General features: G+C 32.9%; 2 protein-coding genes across 2 annotated transcripts; one reads left to right on the top strand and one right to left on the bottom strand.

The window, feature by feature from the left end:
* The first annotated feature begins 1,025 nt into the window (after positions 1–1,025).
* On the top strand, positions 1,026–2,321 carry LOC133179713 (uncharacterized). The gene has a single exon (XM_061314405.1). It carries the CDS (start codon positions 1,026–1,028, stop codon positions 2,319–2,321), a length of 1,296 nt encoding a protein of 431 aa, XP_061170389.1.
* A 13,237-nt stretch (positions 2,322–15,558) lies between these two features.
* Positions 15,559–20,603, bottom strand: LOC133179712 (uncharacterized). Its single transcript, XM_061314404.1, has 2 exons — positions 20,523–20,603; positions 15,559–16,974 (listed from the first exon to the last, which is right to left on the bottom strand). Exons 1-2 carry the CDS (start codon positions 20,601–20,603, stop codon positions 15,559–15,561), a joined length of 1,497 nt encoding a protein of 498 aa, XP_061170388.1.
* Between the last annotated feature and the right edge of the window lie 449 nt (positions 20,604–21,052).

Below are 21,052 nucleotides of genomic sequence, written 5' to 3'. Positions count from 1 at the left end.
ATCAAGGGTAAGTAAGCGATGTATTTTTAAAATATTCGGACATGGAAGACTTAAAAAACCTTTAACGACCCGTGAATTTTGCAATAGCTATCTAGCATGTTACATGCAGTTTCAAATAAAGTGTAAAGTTCATGACACTCTCCCCGTCATAACTCCTCAAGTTCACTCGGCACACCTCGGCCGATTCGTACCTCATCAAACCTCGGCTGTATCATGTAAACCTCCATTGAACCGGAGCTACTTTATACACAATATGGCTGCGCCCTACATTTACACGTGCACAGGGTGCTGAATTCGATCCGTTAACAAACGTGTGATTATGTAAAGATACTAAGTGCATTTTTCTTGGTAAGTGTTATTCTTAGTGTAACCTATATGCTTTTGAAAATTTTCTTCGTATATCAGATGCATGTTTATTATCGTTTTCAAAGCGTTACGTTTTCCATAAGCGGTAAACAGGCAGACTTATCACAAATGTTAAGCGGAGACGCATATCAAGTTTCCTCGTAGAGCCGAGGTTTGATGAAGGTGACGGAATCAGCCGAGGTTTGCCGAATGTCCTCAAGTTGGCAGTGACTTGACGTCATTTTCCATTATGACGTCATATTTTGGTAGTTCAGAGAAGTGAAGGCACAGAGTGTACTGTGATATTCTATGAGAAGCCTTAACCTACCTGCGAGGGAGCAACCTGTCTAGTAATCAGCAACAACACATACAATAGTCCAAATTTCTTGTTTGTACTTGATAGTGCTAATACACTCTCATTCGTCGGCATCTCTAGACTAAAAATATGTAACACAGTAGTGCTTTAGTAATGACACACTAGACACATAGTAAACCTGGCACAGTCCCTCTCACATTAGCCTCTCTTGTTTCTAAATAACATTTATCTATACAAACACGGTATTTTTTTTTTATTTGTATCCATCTATTATTCATAAATCTCTCTAACCATTGAAACTATAAATGTACTTTTTGAATTTTTTTATATAGATATTTTATTAAAGACCTAATTTTGTATCCTCATGTTTTGCACTGAAGCAGTATTTTCTTGTTTTCAGAGTTCCTCTACAAATCAGCGGTTTTCACGAAATGTTGCAAGAAGAAGCCGTATTTCAGCCCCATCAAGGCAGGAAACAGGCTTTGCCAACAGTAACAGGAGGCAATTTTCTAGACGAGCTCGTACTTCGCCAACTAGAAGACAACAAAATGGATTCTCTGATGCAATTAGAAGAAGGCAAACTACCTTTTCACAGATCAGAAACAGGCCACCGTCTAATCCTAGAACTTCAAGCATTATAAGAAACAGAAATAGAAATTTTAGATTGAGGCCGAATTGGAACAGGAGCAGATTCTCAAATGTGCGGTTTGGGCGACTTATAAATTCTGGATCTAGAAATATTCCTCAAAGGCATTCATCAATAAGCCATCAACAGAGAATATCGATTCAACCAAGCAACCAGGCAAACAACAGAATGGTGTCTGTACCAAAATCTTTATTGACAGAACTTTTACAAAATGCAAGGCGATTGAATAGGAAATTGAATTCGAATCAAGTGGAAACTATGTCCGGCACAGTAACACAGCCCCCTATCAGATTGACTATATCCCCGAACAATATCGCTAACAGTTTAACTAGTAATATCGGCAATCAACTACAGAATCTCCTTCAATGGAATCAGATTCAAAACGTTTTGGATTCTTCAATTCAACAGAGGATTCCGAGTTTACCTTCAAGTCTATCTTTCCAACCGAACATTGGAGAGTCGTTCGGAAATGATCAGGCATTATTGATACTACCCACTATGACGCCCCAGATAATCATTGCTCCACAACCAAAACCCACTGTTCCAGAATACAAGCCCTCGCAGTTCGACATTGCCTTGCAAGCACATATTTTGGACGAACTTGGATTCGAAAATCTTGTCACTGACACACCGGATGCTGCTGAGGTTCACCAACAACAGCCCCAAAAGAAACCGAAAAAGACAAAAATAGTTATCAACACTAACACTAAGAGTAAACATACAGCACAGAACAATAGCAAAGTGTCGATAAACCAGCAAGGAAATAACAACCCAAGTTTACAACAGATTGCTGCTGTGACGTCAACAACGCTCAAGCCAATCAGAATCGTATTCAGTGGTCAGCAGACATCGCTTATGACTGATGCAGTTACCACCCCTGCACCAGCTGGACAAATTAGTGTCAATAACAATCAAATTAGTGTCAATAACAACCAAAAACTCATCATCACCCCGTCAGGTAATTATACAATTCAACATCTTCCAAATAGCAACAACGGATTTCAAATAGCATGATCACGCTGCTGTTGAATTGCAAATTGAAATAGCCTGCAGAAATTGCTATTTAAAGCAATAACGGATATCAGAGGGTATCTAAAAGCTTAAAATGATACAAATTCTAAAACTACAGATATTTGGAGTGTCTCAAATATGTACATAAACCATGTATACGGTATGAAAAATGAAGGAACTTCATAAAACATTATTCTATGTACATCAAGAGATATGGAATGATAATGAGTAGATGGTAAGATGTGAAGTTACGTTGACGAGAAGTGACCTTACAGAGGAACAAAGAAATGTATAGAAGCCGTGAAATATTTTCTCATAGTGAGAAACATGAGATTTATTCTCTAAAATCAAGAAGATATTGAACAACTTCGAAAGATTTAAAAAAGTGCGTTTATTTGTTTTATCATGATTGTGTGAAAGATATAAATTGAATAGGACTTTAAGACTGTTCAAAAACCAATATACAGGTAGTGACGTGTATATGGCCTGGATTTATTTAGTTTTCTGTTTTATTTTAAATAGTTGTTGCCTGTGTTATTTTTAAAAGGATAATGTATGTGTAGATTTTGTATAAAATTTTTAAAATTCCATGAAGAAATTTGCTCCATAGACAAAAGTATTAGTTTCCCAAAAATACTTCATCAGACTACAATGCATTACCGTTACATAAAGCTTTACTTGAAGCCTTCTACATAAAAGATTATATCTTGAAACGAAAGTTTTAATCGTGTGTTTACCTGTGACTAGAGTGACTATATATGTGAAATATCTTATTTGAGAAAAAAAGAAGTTTGATACATGTAAGCCAAGACATCAAATCTAATTCGTTTTCAGGATTGTTCAAAAGGAAAAAGAGAGGGATTTAGAGACAGAGCACTTTAAACATTTAGGGTAGGATAACCCAGCCCTATGCTTTAACCAGGTCCACTTCAAATGGCCTCTAGATATACCCCCGACCTAACAAAAATATACTATACATGTAGTTAATTAATAGTAAACACTTGAGACTTTGACTTACTATGAAACTACTCTAGATCTTTTTTTTTTTAAGATTTCGAAGCTCAAAATCTCTTAGATATTCAAAGCTAATAATGTAAAATTTAGGAACAAGTAATATTTTCATTTAATGTAAAAATGTGCATGTGTGAATAGGAGAACATAAAATATATCAATCTGAAATCCACAGAAAAATATTTGGATTTACTATAGTAAAAACTTTGATACTGTAGTAAACTATAGTTAACTATAGTATATTTTCTTAGGGGAATCTTATCCTACTATTGACAGAGAGAAATTGTTGAGTTTTTTTTTCTTGAATGAACACGTGAATGAACTGTCGTTTCCTGGTTATAAAAATACATGTGTAAACAAAAAAGTAAAAGTTAAACACTTGTTACATGTATGTATTCTGTTATTGTTTGTTTGCTTATTTTGTTCGTACTTCTTATTCGTTTGTTTTATGGCACAACTACGATTACATCCTTGAAAAATGATATTGTTTTCCAATCATTTAAGCAAAGTTATTCTGTAAAAACTTTATGCCTTCATTTATGTAACAATTAAAATGTTTATGTGAGAGTGAGTTTCTTTGTGAAAAGGTCAGTGAATAAAAATATGAACATTTTATAGTTATTTATGTGGTTTCTATGGTAAATTCGAATAAATAACCAATTCTGTGAATAAAATGAACATTGTTCGGCCACGACCCTCAACGATCTGTCCAGAGTTGATTGTGCATTAAAGATAAATCTTAAAACTGACAAAAACAAGGCAGTATTCAGTATTGAACTCGCAGATTAAGTGTGGGAATAGAGACAAATAAGACAAAGCCTTCTGTTTCCATTTTTTTTTTCGTTACAGTTTCAGTGATCAGTTGAAAGGGGATGAATAATCCTGGCTCCTGACCACACCCTGATGTCCCCAGGGACAGTATATGCCATGATCTGTATAGGATTTATGAGATGAATGACTGATCGCTAACTCCCCCTTCTTTCAACGCTTAGTTAATTAAGGACTTACTCTCGCTTAGATCTATCGCTATGTCATTTAAGTTTTCCCTACTTTGAGATGGAAAAAAGAATAAAAAAAATTAACACTTTGTCATACTGAAAATATTTCTATTTTTACTAGAAACTTTTGATAAATATGTTTATTCATTTTTATCAATCATTCAAAAGAAAAATTGTTTTCTTCCAGGCAGTCTTTTTTTAAAAGACGTACCTATTCTGGAAATTCTTCTTACCTGTGCTTTTGTTTGGAAAAAAATATTTGCTTTTATACAATTTTTCATTTCATTTTATTTCATTTTTTGATTCATGAATAATAGCACTTTATCATATAAAATAAGGGGCTTTAGAAAATTTTCAATTTGAACAAATAAGGTACTTTCTTATACCGATTTGCCTTCATTTTTTATCAATGAATATGTCGTGTTGTAAATTTTTTATTTACCGCGTGGTAAATTCAAAATTTACAACATGACAAATACATCATTGAATTAGAACTCTTGGCAATAATGGTAACTAATAACTTGATAAAGATCTACATTCTATTTTCGTATTGTTGTTCTTTTAAGCCTGTAGATGCAGATGATTAAGTTAAAAAAAAAAAAAAAACAGAACAATAACCACTATCACGGCAAAGCGTTGTCGTTGTTGTTGTTGTTGTTGTTTTTTTTTTTTTTTATAAATGCTTAAATAATGTTTAGAATTCATATCAAATTGTCCAATTTATCCTCACTGCCATCACTTGTTATGGGAAATTTTAAGAAGTTTCATGCATCACTTAAATTAAATGGTACTGGACATTTACAGTAACTTCCATATTTTGGGTTTAATTTATTTTCTTTATCGATCTCAGTCTTTATATGCAAATTGAAGTAGAGAAACTCAATAAAGATAACATATACTTCACACAATTTGATCAGATTCTGAACTTCTTGATTAACTTGATTTATTTAAAAGACATTCTGTATACTATGAAAATCTGAATACTGTATATTTCAATTTAATGTTTGATTTTATGATAAATATATAATTATCCACAGTGTTAAGACTATCTAACAAAAAATAAAAATACTGACTTTCAATGTCCCCTGCTTCTGTTTTTGTTTTATTTGGTAAAAAATCTCAGAAATCGCTGAGATTATATCCCAAGAAGCAGTACCTCCATTTATGAAAAAAAAAAAAAAAAATTTTCATCAACAGAAAATGGCTAAGGATTGAAAATCGGATTTTTTTTAAATCATAAAATTCTATTTCAAAACATTCTTAATATTCATTTATTTTTTTTAAAAAATCTGCTAATATGTAATTCATTTGGTATCCCTTTTATTCTTCTTTTTTAAGATTCATTTATTTATTTAATATGAATATGAATATTCAGCTGTATCTTTTAACGATAAATTTAACAGGAAAACGTTTGAAAGCTCAATAAATAGCCTAACGTTAATTATGTTTGACCTAAATATTTATACACAGAGTAAGTTATAATGAACAAATGGAAAACAAAAACATAAACAAAAAAACAAAAAAAAACAAAAAAAAAACAAAAAAACAAAAAAAAAGAAAGAAAGAAAGAAAATACTACACAACTCAGAAACATATCGGGCAACGTTTTGAATTCAGGAAAAACAACGAAAACAAAATTTTTTTTTCCTCTTTCATGCATCATCACAAAAAGTAGATCCTGCATTTTTTTTTTTTTTTTTTTTTTTTGATGAAGGTAGCAACAAGATTTTCCAAACAATCATATACACCGTTTTCTTATAAACCTGAAGAATATGAAATGGTTTTAATAATTTTTTTCAATAATACAAAACGTACATATGTAAATATTGGAAAAGCAATTGCAAGCTAAATAATAAAAGAAGTTTCATTGTCAAAGAGGGATAACTCTATCTTTAAAAAGTACTATATATAATACTGGACAATACATTTTTTGTGTCGCCTGCAGAGCAGAGCGGCACTAAGGGGTCACTTTATCCGGCATCTCTCTGTTTGTTCGACTGTCTGTCTGACTCGCAGTACAGTTAAGGTGCCAAATGGAAATACCGGCGAATTTCTTAGATAGAAAATACATTCTTTACAAGGATGGGCGTTTCTTTTTAGGACTTTACTATTATCGGACAAATGCAATGTGGTTGAAAACTACATGTTGAGGACGATTAGATTTCTTAGTTAGACTTGTCACGTGATGTGGCAGTCACGTGATTTAACCAAATATACCTGAAGTATTGAGGTCATCTATAAATTCTAATATTGCAAGGGCATAACCAAGTTAAAAATCTAAGTTTAACATATAATAATTTTCAACACTCTTTGTAGTTTGTGAAAAGTGCTGCGAACCTATATAGATTCTACTATCTAATTGCTAAAATTACACTTGTTAGACCGTATGTTGAATATTTTGCTGGTCAAGTACATTAAATATAGATATAATTTATTCATTTGCAAGATTTCAACAGGTTCGCAGCACTTTTCAAATATCTTCATATTTCTTGAGTTTATATGTAAAAGCTTGTCATAATTCATTGAGGGTATGCCCTTGCAATATATCGATTTATTAGGACCCTTCTATTAGCTTTCAATGAATCTGCATACAAATATACGGCAGTATCACTTGTCTAGGGAATGTACGGGAAGTATATGAATAAAATCATAAAATAGACATCGCATCCAAGTTAATGGCCTCTTATATATCTACAATTATATTTTATTTAATTACAAAATACATTTTTCATTGTATAAATAAAACTTGATCCGCCTCTCACTGCATACATACTGCGTCAAATTTTACGATATGACGTCACATTGACAAGTGCATTGCGATCAGTGAATTGTTTATATATTGCGGTGTAGGATTTAACCAACGACAATAATGCATGCACTAGTTAGTATTGATGTAGTTTAAAGGTATTCAACAGTTTGAAATAGCAAATCATTTCATTTTGTGGCAATTTGAAGAACTTATATTTTTGTGTGATGTCATAGTAAGCATTTCCCCTATAAATTAGGCCCCGCCTCCTTACTGCAGCCTTAACTGTGCTGCGCTGTCTGTCTGTCTCTCCGTCTGTCACACCTTGTATCTCAAGAACTTAAAGAGATATGGACTTGATATTTTGCACATATATGGCTTTTGTGATTTGCCATGGTTACCGATCTCGAGACCCTTGACCTTGAACTTTGACCTACTTTACAAAAAAGTGAATAGTGCCAATATACAGCATATTTTTGACATTTTAGAAGAGAGTCTGTGCTATTTAGCATGTGCACTGATTGTAATCACACATCATGAAAAATACCAGCGTTACAATTCAATTGACCTTGATGACCTTTGACCTACGTACTTTGCAAAAGATACCCCTGACAGTTTAATTTAACTTAAGCCATTTTAATTTTGAGAGGCAGCTAGTTGTAATTAGCATTTTTACATGTTTATGAGCTCATGATACTGTACTTTGAGATTGTATGATAAGCAGTTACCACACTAACTGATATTTATATACTTGAAAAATACATCGGGATCGGTATCCCACAATGGATCATGCAGACTGACAATTGGAGTAAAGACTTTGAAACACGTATTAATACATGTAAAATGATAGATAATTATTATTTATAATAAATTCAATTTAATTATTCATTTTGGGTTGGGAATCATATTTTCTTAAATTGTCAGAATCTATCGCAGTCTTATACTATGCGTGGATGTTTTTTTCTGTATGAAATATCATGCTAGTAGTAAAGACATAGCTAATTACACTAAGATATATTTACATCTTTAATGAAGCTACGAAGCAGGCGAAACATGCGTTCCTTGAAACACTCTAGTTGATATACTGTGTGTGTTTGATAACTATACCATATTAATTAAATTCATGAATTTTTATTATGTGTCTATGAGAAAGAAGATACATTTAAAATTTAATCAACTTTGCTATTGATTTTAAATGTTCGAGATAAAAAAAAGCGCATATTTCGGCCCTGAAACAAACACATGAATAATAGTCAATCATTGATTGGGTTTATTTATCATTTAATGGAAAGAGATATCAAAATTCTGATTTTGAATATCTTGAATTTTATCTTACAAACGTTTAAAAAGTACCAAGTTTGAATGATATTCAAATACAGACACATGATGAAAATATTGTGTTTTTCATATTTAATTCAACTGTTATTCTTATTTTAAATTTTGATATAACTTTAATATCAGTTTATTGTCTTGAGACTGGGATGCTTACATTATCAAGATATATTTACCCCCTTTCGTCCTAAATTACGCACAATGTACATAGATATTTTCAATATAGAAATTTTCAAATAAGTCAAAATCCACTGGACATCATCCAATCAACTTTTCTTATAATATTTTCGTGTAAATTGAAATGCTTCACAAATTTAATGAATTAAAGCTATATGGCGTATTTTTGATAAGTTCAGATAACCGAAATTAAAAAGATGTTTCTATTTGTTTCATTGTGATATCCTGTATATATTTAGAAAATGTTTATTTTGTGTGTATGTAAATATTATTATGTGAATTTATCTCAGTTAAATAAATAACAAATAAAATAAATACTTATTGAAAGAAATACGAGTCAGTCTGTGTGTTAACTGCTATATTTAGACCTTTCGACACGGGTGACTTTTTCTGATTTCTTATTGGTTATCTTGTTTTGTGAGTCCATTTCCGTGCTGGTTGTTTCCCGGGCGAGGCAGATTTTGATGTTCGTTCAGATTTTCTTATTTAGTCAACTTAGAGTTTGGGTCTTTGGATTTAAGTTTTGTTTTATTAGTATTCTTGTTTATTTATTGCGTATGTATTAATTTGCCTATTTTTCATTTAATAACCACTCGAATACATATGCTTGGCGAGAACGTGTATTGCGTGAGAGTGCAGTCAGTTAAAACTTTTAAATATAGTCTAATGTTATGTTGCTTAAATTACAACTTTAATATTTGCATTTTTATCTTAATTCAGATTATTATTTTCATAGTCTTAAATGAGAGAATGACAGAGTGAGCAGGATTAAATAATCTCGTTAAAGTTTCATAACACCTTTATTTTAGTCATTGAGTAAATTATTTACACAGAATATAAAATCATAAATCCTAATGTATTTATTATACAGGGAAACATGCAATTATTCATCGCCTTGAAGTATTTTACGTTTTGACCTTTACACCTCATGTGAGGTAAGGGTATATGTGCGTTTATTATTTGCATGAAATTGAGTTTCATGTTATTTTCTCTGTTTAAACATTTATTTCAGTTCTGGTTACTGAAAGTTATATTCGCTGATTTTTTTGTTTATAATTCATAATTTATAAATCGGAAGTACATGTACGTAATAATTTCTTTTCATATTTTGTAAGAGTAATATTTCCATATGGTAATATCAGTAATTTTCTATTATTTCTGGATAAAGTAATTAATTATAAAGATTATGTGAAATGAAAGTTAAGTGTAATATATTACGACCAGAGATATAATTTTAAATTGACTTGTTAATATTTGTTTATGCCATGCGTTGATTTTAATATTTTTTGTTACAGGGTTTATTTATGTTGAATATGTAAAAAAAAAAAATCCTCCAAAAGAACCCAAGAAATCCTTGTTTATTGGGGAAAACAGGGGTTACATTTTGGCGCCCACGCTAATTTGGAGGACTTTCCCGCTAACAAGGAGATGATTCCCGCCACTTTGTGATCCACGCCCGACTCTATTTCAACTGAGGAATTTCGATTTTGTCGTCATTCAAACATTTTCATGTGAAGGACCGAGGCATTCCGAATGCGTGTATTTACATCCGGTTGGCGAACCACATGGAACAAAACTTCGATGATGCTTGATGCATGGAATTCCGTGACTCTTTTGCCGGCGTAAGTCTGTTATTTAAATTTGAACTATATACGTTGTGCTAGCACAGACAAAAGTGATAGTATAATTACTGTTACTGCAAATATTTTATTTGAAGAAGAAACTTTGTGTTTGTTTGAAACTTTGTCAGTTTCTCGTTTGCTGTAAACTGAGAACAAAAACTGTTGTATTATTTCTCAGTACCTGAATATTTTATCTTTTTATTTAGTTTGCAACATCAGTCTATTGTAGGTGATTTTGATTGTTTATTTATTTTTTTTACGAAATTATGTAGGCCTACGATTACTACTATTTTTACTATCATTCATATTTATATTGTTATTTTTTTTATGTTGATCTTGTGAGGTGTCCCACCCTCAGGATCTATCAAGGTCAATAGGTTAACCGGAAGCACGTGTGTTTGTTTATTTTATTTTTTCTTTACAAACACGTGTTATTATTTTTTTTTTCAGGCCAATTCTTTTGTATTTATTTTGATATCATTATACAGTATTCTTTGTTTCATTTGACAGTTCAGTATTTATATTTGAACAATTTACAGCTGGGTTATAAATATCCTGTTTTAATTTAAAACAATCAAAAGCTAGGAGTCATAAACAATAACATTAAAAACTTTTGGTGTGTGTTCAGGTGTACCAGAGTTGAGTGCATCATGCATGCGGTGTAGATACTTGCTTTATTTCCTTTGCATGCTACCTTGTCCTTGCACATTCACCTGTAAAAGCTAACATCTCTGTAGTATAATTTAGAACTTTTGTTGTCGAAGTATTTAGTTGTCAGAAAATTTGTTATTGTAGATAATTGGTACTGATTACAGGAAGTTTTCTTGCTTGTTGACTGCTTGCATAGAGCTTGTATAGTAGTGCTGCAGGTGTCCAGTAAGATTTAGTTTGTCAGTGGACAGAGTGTATCAGTTAGTCATTTAAAGTCAATTTCCAGTCGACTTTTGACCTTTTCGACCTTGTCAACTAGTGTACATAATTTTATACATATAGTAAGTTACAAAATACCTACATTTATTTCCAAATTAATTTAAGATTAATTAATTTTAAATCATCTCGCGAGTTTTCCAGTGAGTATTTATTTAGTTGACGAATCCCGAAGCCTGAAGAAGTAGCCATTTCAAAAGTAAGTTGAATAAATATAATTATTTTAAGAACATCTTTTGACTTCAATTAAACTGTACATTATTTATTTTCATTGACGATATGTAAAATCATTGTTCAATTATTTTGAAAATTTTGGAAGATTTATTAACTTTGCATGCATTTCGTATTGTATTTTGTATCTCTCATCCTTTTGTTGTACTTTTGGTTACTTGTACCCATCATGGCTGGCAAGGATGGTGAAACTGATCAAGTTAAGGAACCTACTAGTCCACTACTCAATCCTCCAAAAACAGAGCTAGGAATTGGAGCCAAACTGAAGACTCCTGCACCTACAACAGAGGAAATGTATTCGACCATGGAGAGTTTGCAAAGTTGGGAGTTGTTCCGAAAGGAAAGTTGCCAGCAGATTTGAAGAAGTGGATGAAAGACTGTTTAAAGTCACAAGGAGAGTCAGATGAGAATTTAGGAGCATCAGCTTCAAGTTCTTCAACAGGTAAAATTTCTACACAAGTAACAAAAATGACAATGAATCATCCACCTAAAGTAACTTGGTTTTCAGGAACAGTACCTAAATCAGGTGATACAACTTATGAATTGTGGCGGCATGAAGTTCAGTGTCTCTTGCGGCAAAATTATGACAGTGATGCGGTTCTCAATGCAGTGAGAAGATCTTTACGTGGAGAAGCTGGACTTGTAGCCAGGCGTCTAGATCTTAACGCTACTGTGCATGGTATTATTCAAAAACTGGACAGTATATATGGTAGTGTAGACAAAAAGGAAGAATTGATGGCTGAATTCTATGGATCGAGACAAAAACCAGATGAAAGTGTTACGGATTGGAGCTGCAGATTGGAGGGCATTATTGGTAAAGCAGTTGACCGAGGAATTATTCTACGCAGAGAAGTTGATCCAATGCTGCATGCAATGTTGTGGGCCGGGTTAAAACTATCACTGAAAAACATTTCCGGACACAAATACGACACTATTAAAGACTTTGATGGACTTCGTGTGGCACTGCGACAAATTGAATGTGACCAAAATAATCAGGACAGTGTTAAGAAGGACACAAAGCCAAATATTTCTAAGTCTATAAGTGCTCCATCAGAGGATTTACAGGAAATAAAAGGAATGATTCAACAGATACAGAATAGGCTTGATTCAGTCGAGAAAAAACATGTTTCACCATGGCAACAACCACAACACCGACAACAATTCTCACCTTGGCAACGATCGTACCAATCGTCATGGCAACGACAGCCGAATCCATCATCAACATGGCAACAGACTCAGTTTAGACATCAATTTAGAAGACAAAGGAAAACTGTGAATTACAGAAGCAATCAGGATACTTCCCAGGATGGACCTAGATGTTTTAAATGTGGACAACTCGGACATCTACAGATTGGATGCAGAGTAAGAATGGACCACAGCAGAAAAGGTAAAGATTTAAACACCAAGAAGCCTTTGCAAAGGGAACGACTAGGCTTGCAGGACATTAATGTTCCCAAAGTAAGTCAAGTCAAAATACCCCCAGGTCTTTTTGGAGAACCTTCCGAGGTTAGTATGTTTATTGAAGGCAAAAGATCTCCAGCACTTTTAGATACTTGGTCAACGATCTCAACGGTAAGTAAGTCATATTTTAAGGAGAATTTTCAGACTCCACTTTTGAGGATTGATACCCGCCTGTACATTGAGTGCGCAGATGGTAAGCAATTACCTTATTTAGGGTACATAGAGACTAGTATCCAGATACCAGGGCAGAAGGAAGAGCATCCATGTATCCTTCTGGTGACACCTGATAGTAGGTATAACAGACAAGTTCCAATTCTCTTGGGAACTAATTTTCTAATAGGTATAGCAGAAAGATTAAAGGTAAGTGTTGGAGATAGATTTTACTTACTGTTGGAGATAGATTTTACTTTATACAAAGATAGGTCTTTTCTGTAAATTACACAATTCAAATCAATCGGGTTGCAAAGATATCAAAAGTTTAAAACAGTGACCGATTTATTTACTGACTCCACAAAAATAATAGAGATTTGAATAACTCGGCCTTAATTTGATCGCGAGACACTATATTTAGACAATCTATAATAATGGCGAACAAAGATGACGAGGGGTAAACCAGCGAACACAAGCAGTTTTACAGATTCAGAAAAAAAGAGTGGAAGCGATATTAGGCAGATATGGAGAAAAGTAAAGAGAGAAAATTATGTTATATTAACAATATCCTGTACATTACACTTCTTAATCATGACTTTAATGCTGTATTTTCCTGCAGTCTGGCGCGTGTCGGATCTTAATCTTATTAACATTGTCAGATTTTTTTTTTTTTTGAGGTTTGCCCCTACTTTAAAAATCGTAGCCACGGGCCTGAGTCTATTTTACAAATAACATCCCTAACTAAGCACGGAGAACAATGTGTTTCCGTTTAATTTGCAGGTACAATTATCATAAAATATAAAATGAAATTTTTATGTAATTTTTATTTAAAAATTTTATTTCAATCACAGAAAAAGATATTTGTTTTAAACTTCAAATTTTCATCTTCGAGTCGGATAAAACTATTTAGAAGTTCTGATTAAAGCAGAATTAAAGTATTGTTGTCCTTTACAAAAAATGATTTCTTAAATACTATTGTAGTAACTTTCTTCTGATAAGATTTATCCCCCCCCCTTCCTCTAAGAAATTGAAAGGTACAGAAGCTGTACTGTACGGAAGCCCATTTAGGACCTATCAAAAATATTTTTGAATTCGATATAAGGAATTGTCAAATTCGTTATAACTAATTTAATTCGTTATAACAATTTCTTTGAATTCGTTATAACGAATTTAATCTGTTATAACAAATTTGTTGAATTCGTCCTAACGCATTCAGAAATTTGTTCTAACAAATTAAATTTGTTAAATAAATTCTTAAATTTGTTATAACGAATTCAATTCGTTTTATCAAATTCAACAATCAGGGCCTGTAAAAAAATATATATGAATTCGTTATAACGATTTTTCGAATTCGTTTAAACGAATTAAATTCGTTTAAACGAATTAAATTCGTTATAACAAGTTTAAGAATTCGTTATAACGAATTTAATTTGTTATAACAAATTTTTGAATTCGTCATAACGAATTCAAAAAAATTGTTATAACAGATTTAATTCATTATAACGAATTCAAAGAAATTGTTATAACGAATTTAATTGATCATTTGTTATATCGAATTCAAAAATATTTTTGACAGGTCCTAAATGGGCATCCGCAGTACTGCTTTATACGTGATCAAAATTCTTACGCAAATAGGAAAAAGACAGGTTTATACACTGCTAACTAAATAAAGGTTTGAATGTCAAGGTTAATGCAATGTTGAAATCTTTTTAGTACTCCATATTTCCTGAAAAAGATTGCAAAATGCTGAAAGTATGCATTGCAAACAATGTAGTCCGTGGCGTAATGGTCACATCGGGGGGCAACGCGTGAGATATGCTGCAGGCAACAACAATGAGTGTGAGTATTGTACTCCGATTATTATACATGACTAGGCATTTCTCTAATGACATAATGCCACACGGTCAATGTGTCACAGGGTAAAAGCTTAAAGCAATCAAAAAAATCAAAAACATGTATATTTATATCAACACTATTTTTTTCTGTCTTGATGACTCAGTATTTTGTATATATAGTTGATAGTGTGACTTATCTAATGGTAGTGGGTGTATATTCAAGATCAACCTAGTTCTTATATACTATGGTCTCTCCCAAAATTGAATCTACGTTGTATATGAACTGCCAAAGATTTAAGTATGGTGAATATCCAAATTGACATATTCTTTCTGATGAAACAAAAGAAATTCTGATGTACTGCAAACGAACTTTTATTCGCGTTCGAGAAATATTCGCGAGTTTCGCGACCTCCTTTAACTCGCGAATATTAATCACCGCGAACCCTTTATTATCCTTTGTATTTGAAGGGAATGTTTCCTCAGTCGCGAAAATTAATCGTCGCAGATTGATTTCAAACTGACGAATCGCGAATAAAAGTAGATGCGAATATTAGTTGGTTTACAGTTATTCACATTTTATTTCATTTACATGTATGTAAACATAAACTCTTTTCTGAACTAAAACAGAGAACATGAATTGTTACAAAGCACTGAAAAGTAAGCAATAGTATTGCCTTTGTCATGGTTCACCACGGTGGGCAATACTCCGACTTGCTTCTTGCTGATCAAGAATTGCACTGTTCATTTGCCCTAATTTCCGAGTTTCTTCTTTCTTTTCTTTTCGTCATCATTGTCCGTGTCATCTCTGAATACTTTTCCTATGGAAGAGGGCTTGATGCCGTATACCTTAAAGGTCGGCTTACCAGGTACTCCTGAACTAATTTCTAACTGGCCCCCGGTCTTCAGCACTATGATTGATCCACTCTCTGGCTCTTTTATCCTAATTATATTTTCTGACGTCACCGCGTTTGCGCCTGCGTGAATAATCGGTGACAGCTCGATCTTAGGCCCCCTAAATCCAACTCCAGGAGATTTCTTCTGCTGGTCCACGGCGTTCCTTATTGATTGCAGTAGCACTGCAATTGCTTGCTGTGTTAGAGACTTTGAACTTGTTAATGTGCTTAGAACTGATTTAAGGACTTCATTTGTTTGAACATTTGATGACGTCAAAACATGGCCGTCAGACCCGAGAGAAAGCGGAAGGACAGGTGCAGCCATTAATGGCTCGGGACGACCAACCACTATCTGTGGGTATGCATTTTTGACAGAGGACTGTTTGTCTAGGAAAATCTTTGGTTCGTCAGCAACGAAATTTGGCAAGAAAGAAGCGACATCAGGGTTTATCCGGCTTCCTTTATCTAGGAGCGAAGCAATCAAATGCGCGTCTGGTGCTTTGTGACCCAAACTGTTGGACGAAAGTTCTGGATGATTGAGAGAATGTTGCCCTTGTATACCTGCTCCCAAATGACCTGCAGATCTTAGGTCTGCGTGAGACAAAGTGCCTTGACGCCCTCTCCCTGTTTCCAAATGATGACCAGTATTTGCATGTTCTGAAAGGTGCAAAGCATCGAGATGTGAAGGTCCTCTTTCTAAATGTCCAGTATTTGTTTCTATGGCTCCATGAGATGATATTCTTCTCATTGCAAGACCAACATCGCCTGCGCCATGTGCTCGATTGGAAGAAATCATCTTTGATCCCCTACGACGCTGATGGAAATGGTTTCTACCAAGACGACTTTTTCTTGACCTTGACCTTAACGACAGTCCACCACCTGAAGCAATCCTCCTACCTGTTTTCATCAAATGTCGGATGTTCTTGTTTGCTCCCAAATTATGATGTCTGGATAATGGAAGTTTTTTCCCTGATACCGTCCCAACCGGAAGTCCTGGCATGGTCTGGAAATCAGAGATTTTTGACATCCGTCTTAAAGTTGTCTTGATCAGATTGTTTTTATTTCGTCTGTCCAGTGCTTTTCCAACAGTACTCTGCAGTTTGTTGTGAATCCTCTTGCTGTCTATGGAATTCAGCTTTCCAGATACGGATCTCGAATTTCCTCGAATTGATCCAAATCCAGATCCATGTGGATATCTTGATAATACACTTGCCCTACTGGAATCATGTTTGCCTTGTAAAACCACTGCTCTACTCGGATAGCCCCCTTTACCCTGGAAGAATAAAATAATGCATGCCTTATTATGATAACCAAAGAAAATGTGTTTGCCATTTAAAGTTAGTTCACAGATCGTAATATTTTACAATATCAGTATAAACGTTAAGTATTTTAATCAATTATAAAGATAATTCACACTTCACAGGATGAACCTTCACCATTATTTCAACTGAATGGTGTCTGAAAGGTCTGGAAAGGTCACTGAATGGCAGAACCCTCTTATTCAGTCACCTTTTAGTAGACTTTCAGTTAACTGAATGGCAGAATTTCATCCTTTGAGCTTTTTGCAGCCATTATTTTTTTTCTTACACCTTTAAGAAAAGATTACACGATGTCATGTTTTTGCCTAATTTTGAGATAAGGAAAATTCTTACAGAGATAAATAGGAATGTTTTAAAGAAAAAAATCTTATAATGAAAAAAAAAACATATTTTCTTAGAGGTTGACACTTTACAGTAGAGCTCTACTTAACATGTCATGCAATAGGTCATTAATTCAATGTTTATCAATTTATGTTTATATCCAATAAATATTTTCTTCATTTCTTATGAAAACAGATTCATCTAAAAAATTATCTTAATTTACTTCTAATATGTAAAAGGTGAAGAATAACGAACAGTGATCGATCTCATAAATCAATCAATATCCAGTCAATCAAATCGATCAATGTCCAGTAAACAAAAAGAACAGAGCAAAAACATCAGAGGTGGGATCAGGTGCCTAAGAGGAGTAGGCATCCCCTGCCGATTGGGTACACCCACAGTAACCCCAATGTATTTATCAGGTAGACGGAGTACTCTGTACATAGTCAAATTATAAAACAATAACTTAACATAGGGTATGAAACATACTAAACAAAATAATTGAACGATATGTTGTATCTATAAATAAGGTCATTATATCGTCCATAGAATTTGCGAACAGCCGAAAATCCTTCTAATACCAATTTATTTGTCATTAGCTTGCCCCGGTTGAAAAGAGCATGCCGTTGGGGGATGTAAACACCATATGCAGGTGATTGAGGGATATTACTACATAAATAAAGGAAGTTGGTGATGTAAAAGCTTTAGAAATCTCGTTTGTCATACAGTTTAGTTATTAGTTGCCCTTATCGTCTATGGTCAGTCAAACGTCCATACATGAAACAGATGTAACCGACTCTGTGGTATCTTTTATTTCGAGTTCATTGGGATATACCGAGTCGACATCGTAGTGAATATTACTATTGTTAATTGATAACACGTCTTTTATATACTTGAATGAAGACCACAGCAAGAGATTCCTTCTTTAAATAAATGTCTCATATGAAAAGTTACGACTTCCATTTTAATTGAGGAAGCAACTGTCTATGATGCCAAAAAGCCTGTAGCCTTTTTCACAAAAAATTCGTACGACTAAGATTAAAATCTTCCAATTCTTCTATTTGTACCTAAATTGTAGTAGATTAAATGTTATATTTCTATGACATTACAGTATATTGTGAATTATTCATCTGAAATATTAATTTTCTTTATTAAACAAAGAAATTACAGAGTTGTCAAATTTTAATCGTAGTCGTAAGAATGTTTGTGAAAAAGGCTCCTGCTCTTTAATTTTAATGGCTGTATAAAGGTTAGAAAATCATATGTTTTGATGCTATTTATGTTTTAAATGTTTTGAGATTTTAAAATTTTGAACATTTTGTTACACCCTATTTTCAAAGAACTTTTTGTATGAAAAGATTTTAAGACCGTCAAATGGCAGTTCTTCCATCAATATAACAAACAAATCGATAAGACAATAATTTACGTACTTTCATCCTCTTTTTATCAATCATTTAAAAAAAAAAACAAGATAAACAATGATCGATGTCAAAAAATATACAAACAATACAAATCAGTAAACAGGGCGTAAAACACGGACCCCAACAAAAAATGTCTTTCTTTGTAAGAAGAGAATAACGGTAGCAACAATTGCAGAAAAATATTACAATTACACGAGTTTCGTATATTTATTTATTTATTTATTTATTTATTTATTTATTTATTTATTTATTTATTTATTTATTCTTTTTTTGCAATTTTGCAACTATTTTCCTCCTATAGACATACATAGTAACCATTGTTTTGCTTATTCAAGGAATGAAACTTCCTCGGGTGTGCCGTGTTTAATTACAACAGGCAAGAAATGAACTGAGTGTATTTAATTTTTAATCCACATTGTTATGAATTATTCGATCAGGGAACATTTTCATTTTTTGAAATCCACTTACTCCAGATTTACAGATATTCATTGATTGTGCATATACATGTAGCTTTGGTAGTACCTCTAAATAGTCCGAAAAGTACTTTGCAAAAACGCAGTAGACTTGTTGTCTGAAGTAAGACTACACATGCCAGTAAAAAAGTAAAATAGAATGTGAAATAGAATAAAGTGTCATCTGAAAACACGATGATTAAATATAGTCTCTAGGGTTATTATTAATAAAAAAAAAATATAGCAGATCGTACGGCTGGTTGTCGTTTTACCTTTCCCGATTTCCCAAAAATCTTAATATTTCACCAATAAGCAATTGTACTAAGAGTAAAGTAATCACTGCTGATTTAAGATAATTTTGCTATTTATTTCCATAAATCTCATTGAATATACAAACTCCTACATTCCTACAATAAGTAAACAGTCCATCATTGCATTTTCAATTTTGTAACATATAATGAGAAATTGCCGTGATTTCTCTGCGACCTGATTTAGCAACATCAATTTACAGGCAGAAACATTTAGCAATATCAATTTACAGGCAGAAACATTTAGCATTAAAATTTGAAATGGAACAGTTTTATAAAGGGAGATAATTTAATTTTTAGTAATTCAAAAATTTGGGTTTACAGTAAAAAAAGATTCTAAACAATCCGCAAACTTTCCAAAAAATTATTTAAAAATCATATTTCTAAATAAAGAAAAATATGGTTTGGGGCAAAATACAGGTAATAATTCTATATTTTTACATTATTACAAATTAAAAAAAAAACAATTTTTGCTTTGCTTTTGAAATAAATCCAAATTTATGAATTATATTGATTGCATATGAAGACCGCTTACCCCTTTTCCTTTCTCTAGATTTTCATTTCTCTCAAACAGAAAATGTAAAAAAAAAAAAAAAAAAAAAAAAAAAAAAAAAAAATGCTGTATTTAACATTTTATCTGTACAATTAATTTAGTTAATTTCCCCTACTTCATGAGTGACGGTTAAGGACGACCCGCTTCTATCGTACAACTAACATTCACACGGAGGAAATAAATGCCATAACCTTAAAACAAACGTTCGTTTATTCGTCATTAACAACAACAGGAAAGTGTGAATGCAATAAACACCAAAGTGACTGTTACATTATTTGTTACAACATAGTCGTGTTCATGTAACTGACACGGAATGGTAATTATTCAGGTAGTTCTATATGATTCACAATTTTACAGAGATATTAATGGAGAAGTGCCTTATATCAGGCAGTTTTATATGATTCACAATTTCACGGAGAGGTTAATGTAGAAGTGTTTCATACAAACCTTGGAGAGAGCTCCGTTAGCACAGACAGCGAAGATACAGACTATGGCGTACACCAGGGGTGCCCATTGTGGCTGTAACATTTTACACCTAGTGTTAACACGTATTCCTTAAGCAGTATTACATGATAGAGCGAACATTTGGCCTTGTCTGAAAATATTTTTTTTACCCTCTTGGTCAGAAATTATACTCTATTAGACACAAATTATCCCGGTGTGTCGTGGAAACATATAAAACACATCAAGTCTGACCACGCGCTGATTTTTACAGACCGTTTGACCTATATGTGGCCATGTAGTGATTTTTATATCGCATTCAAAGATATTGCTTTCTTCATATACCTAGTTTGCTTGATACCTCTGTTGTAAAATTTAACAATGTCATCATATCTACCAATTAAATATCATAACTCTTATTTGCGTATTCCAAAAGAAAAAATAGACATGAAAAGTAATTGATATATTTTGAATGAAATTGCAGTTTATGGTGAATTGAATTAGATAAAATGTAAATAAATCTAGAATTCAAAAAG

Source organism: Saccostrea echinata, unplaced genomic scaffold (genome assembly GCF_033153115.1).
Source record: "Saccostrea echinata isolate AGI-Se365-2 ecotype Australia unplaced genomic scaffold, CSIRO_AGI_Sech_v1 ptg000005l, whole genome shotgun sequence".
In the NCBI taxonomy this organism is placed as follows: domain Eukaryota; kingdom Metazoa; phylum Mollusca; class Bivalvia; order Ostreida; family Ostreidae; genus Saccostrea; species Saccostrea echinata.
Note: the sequence above shows the minus strand (reverse complement) of the source record. Positions and strands in the feature narration are given on the sequence as shown.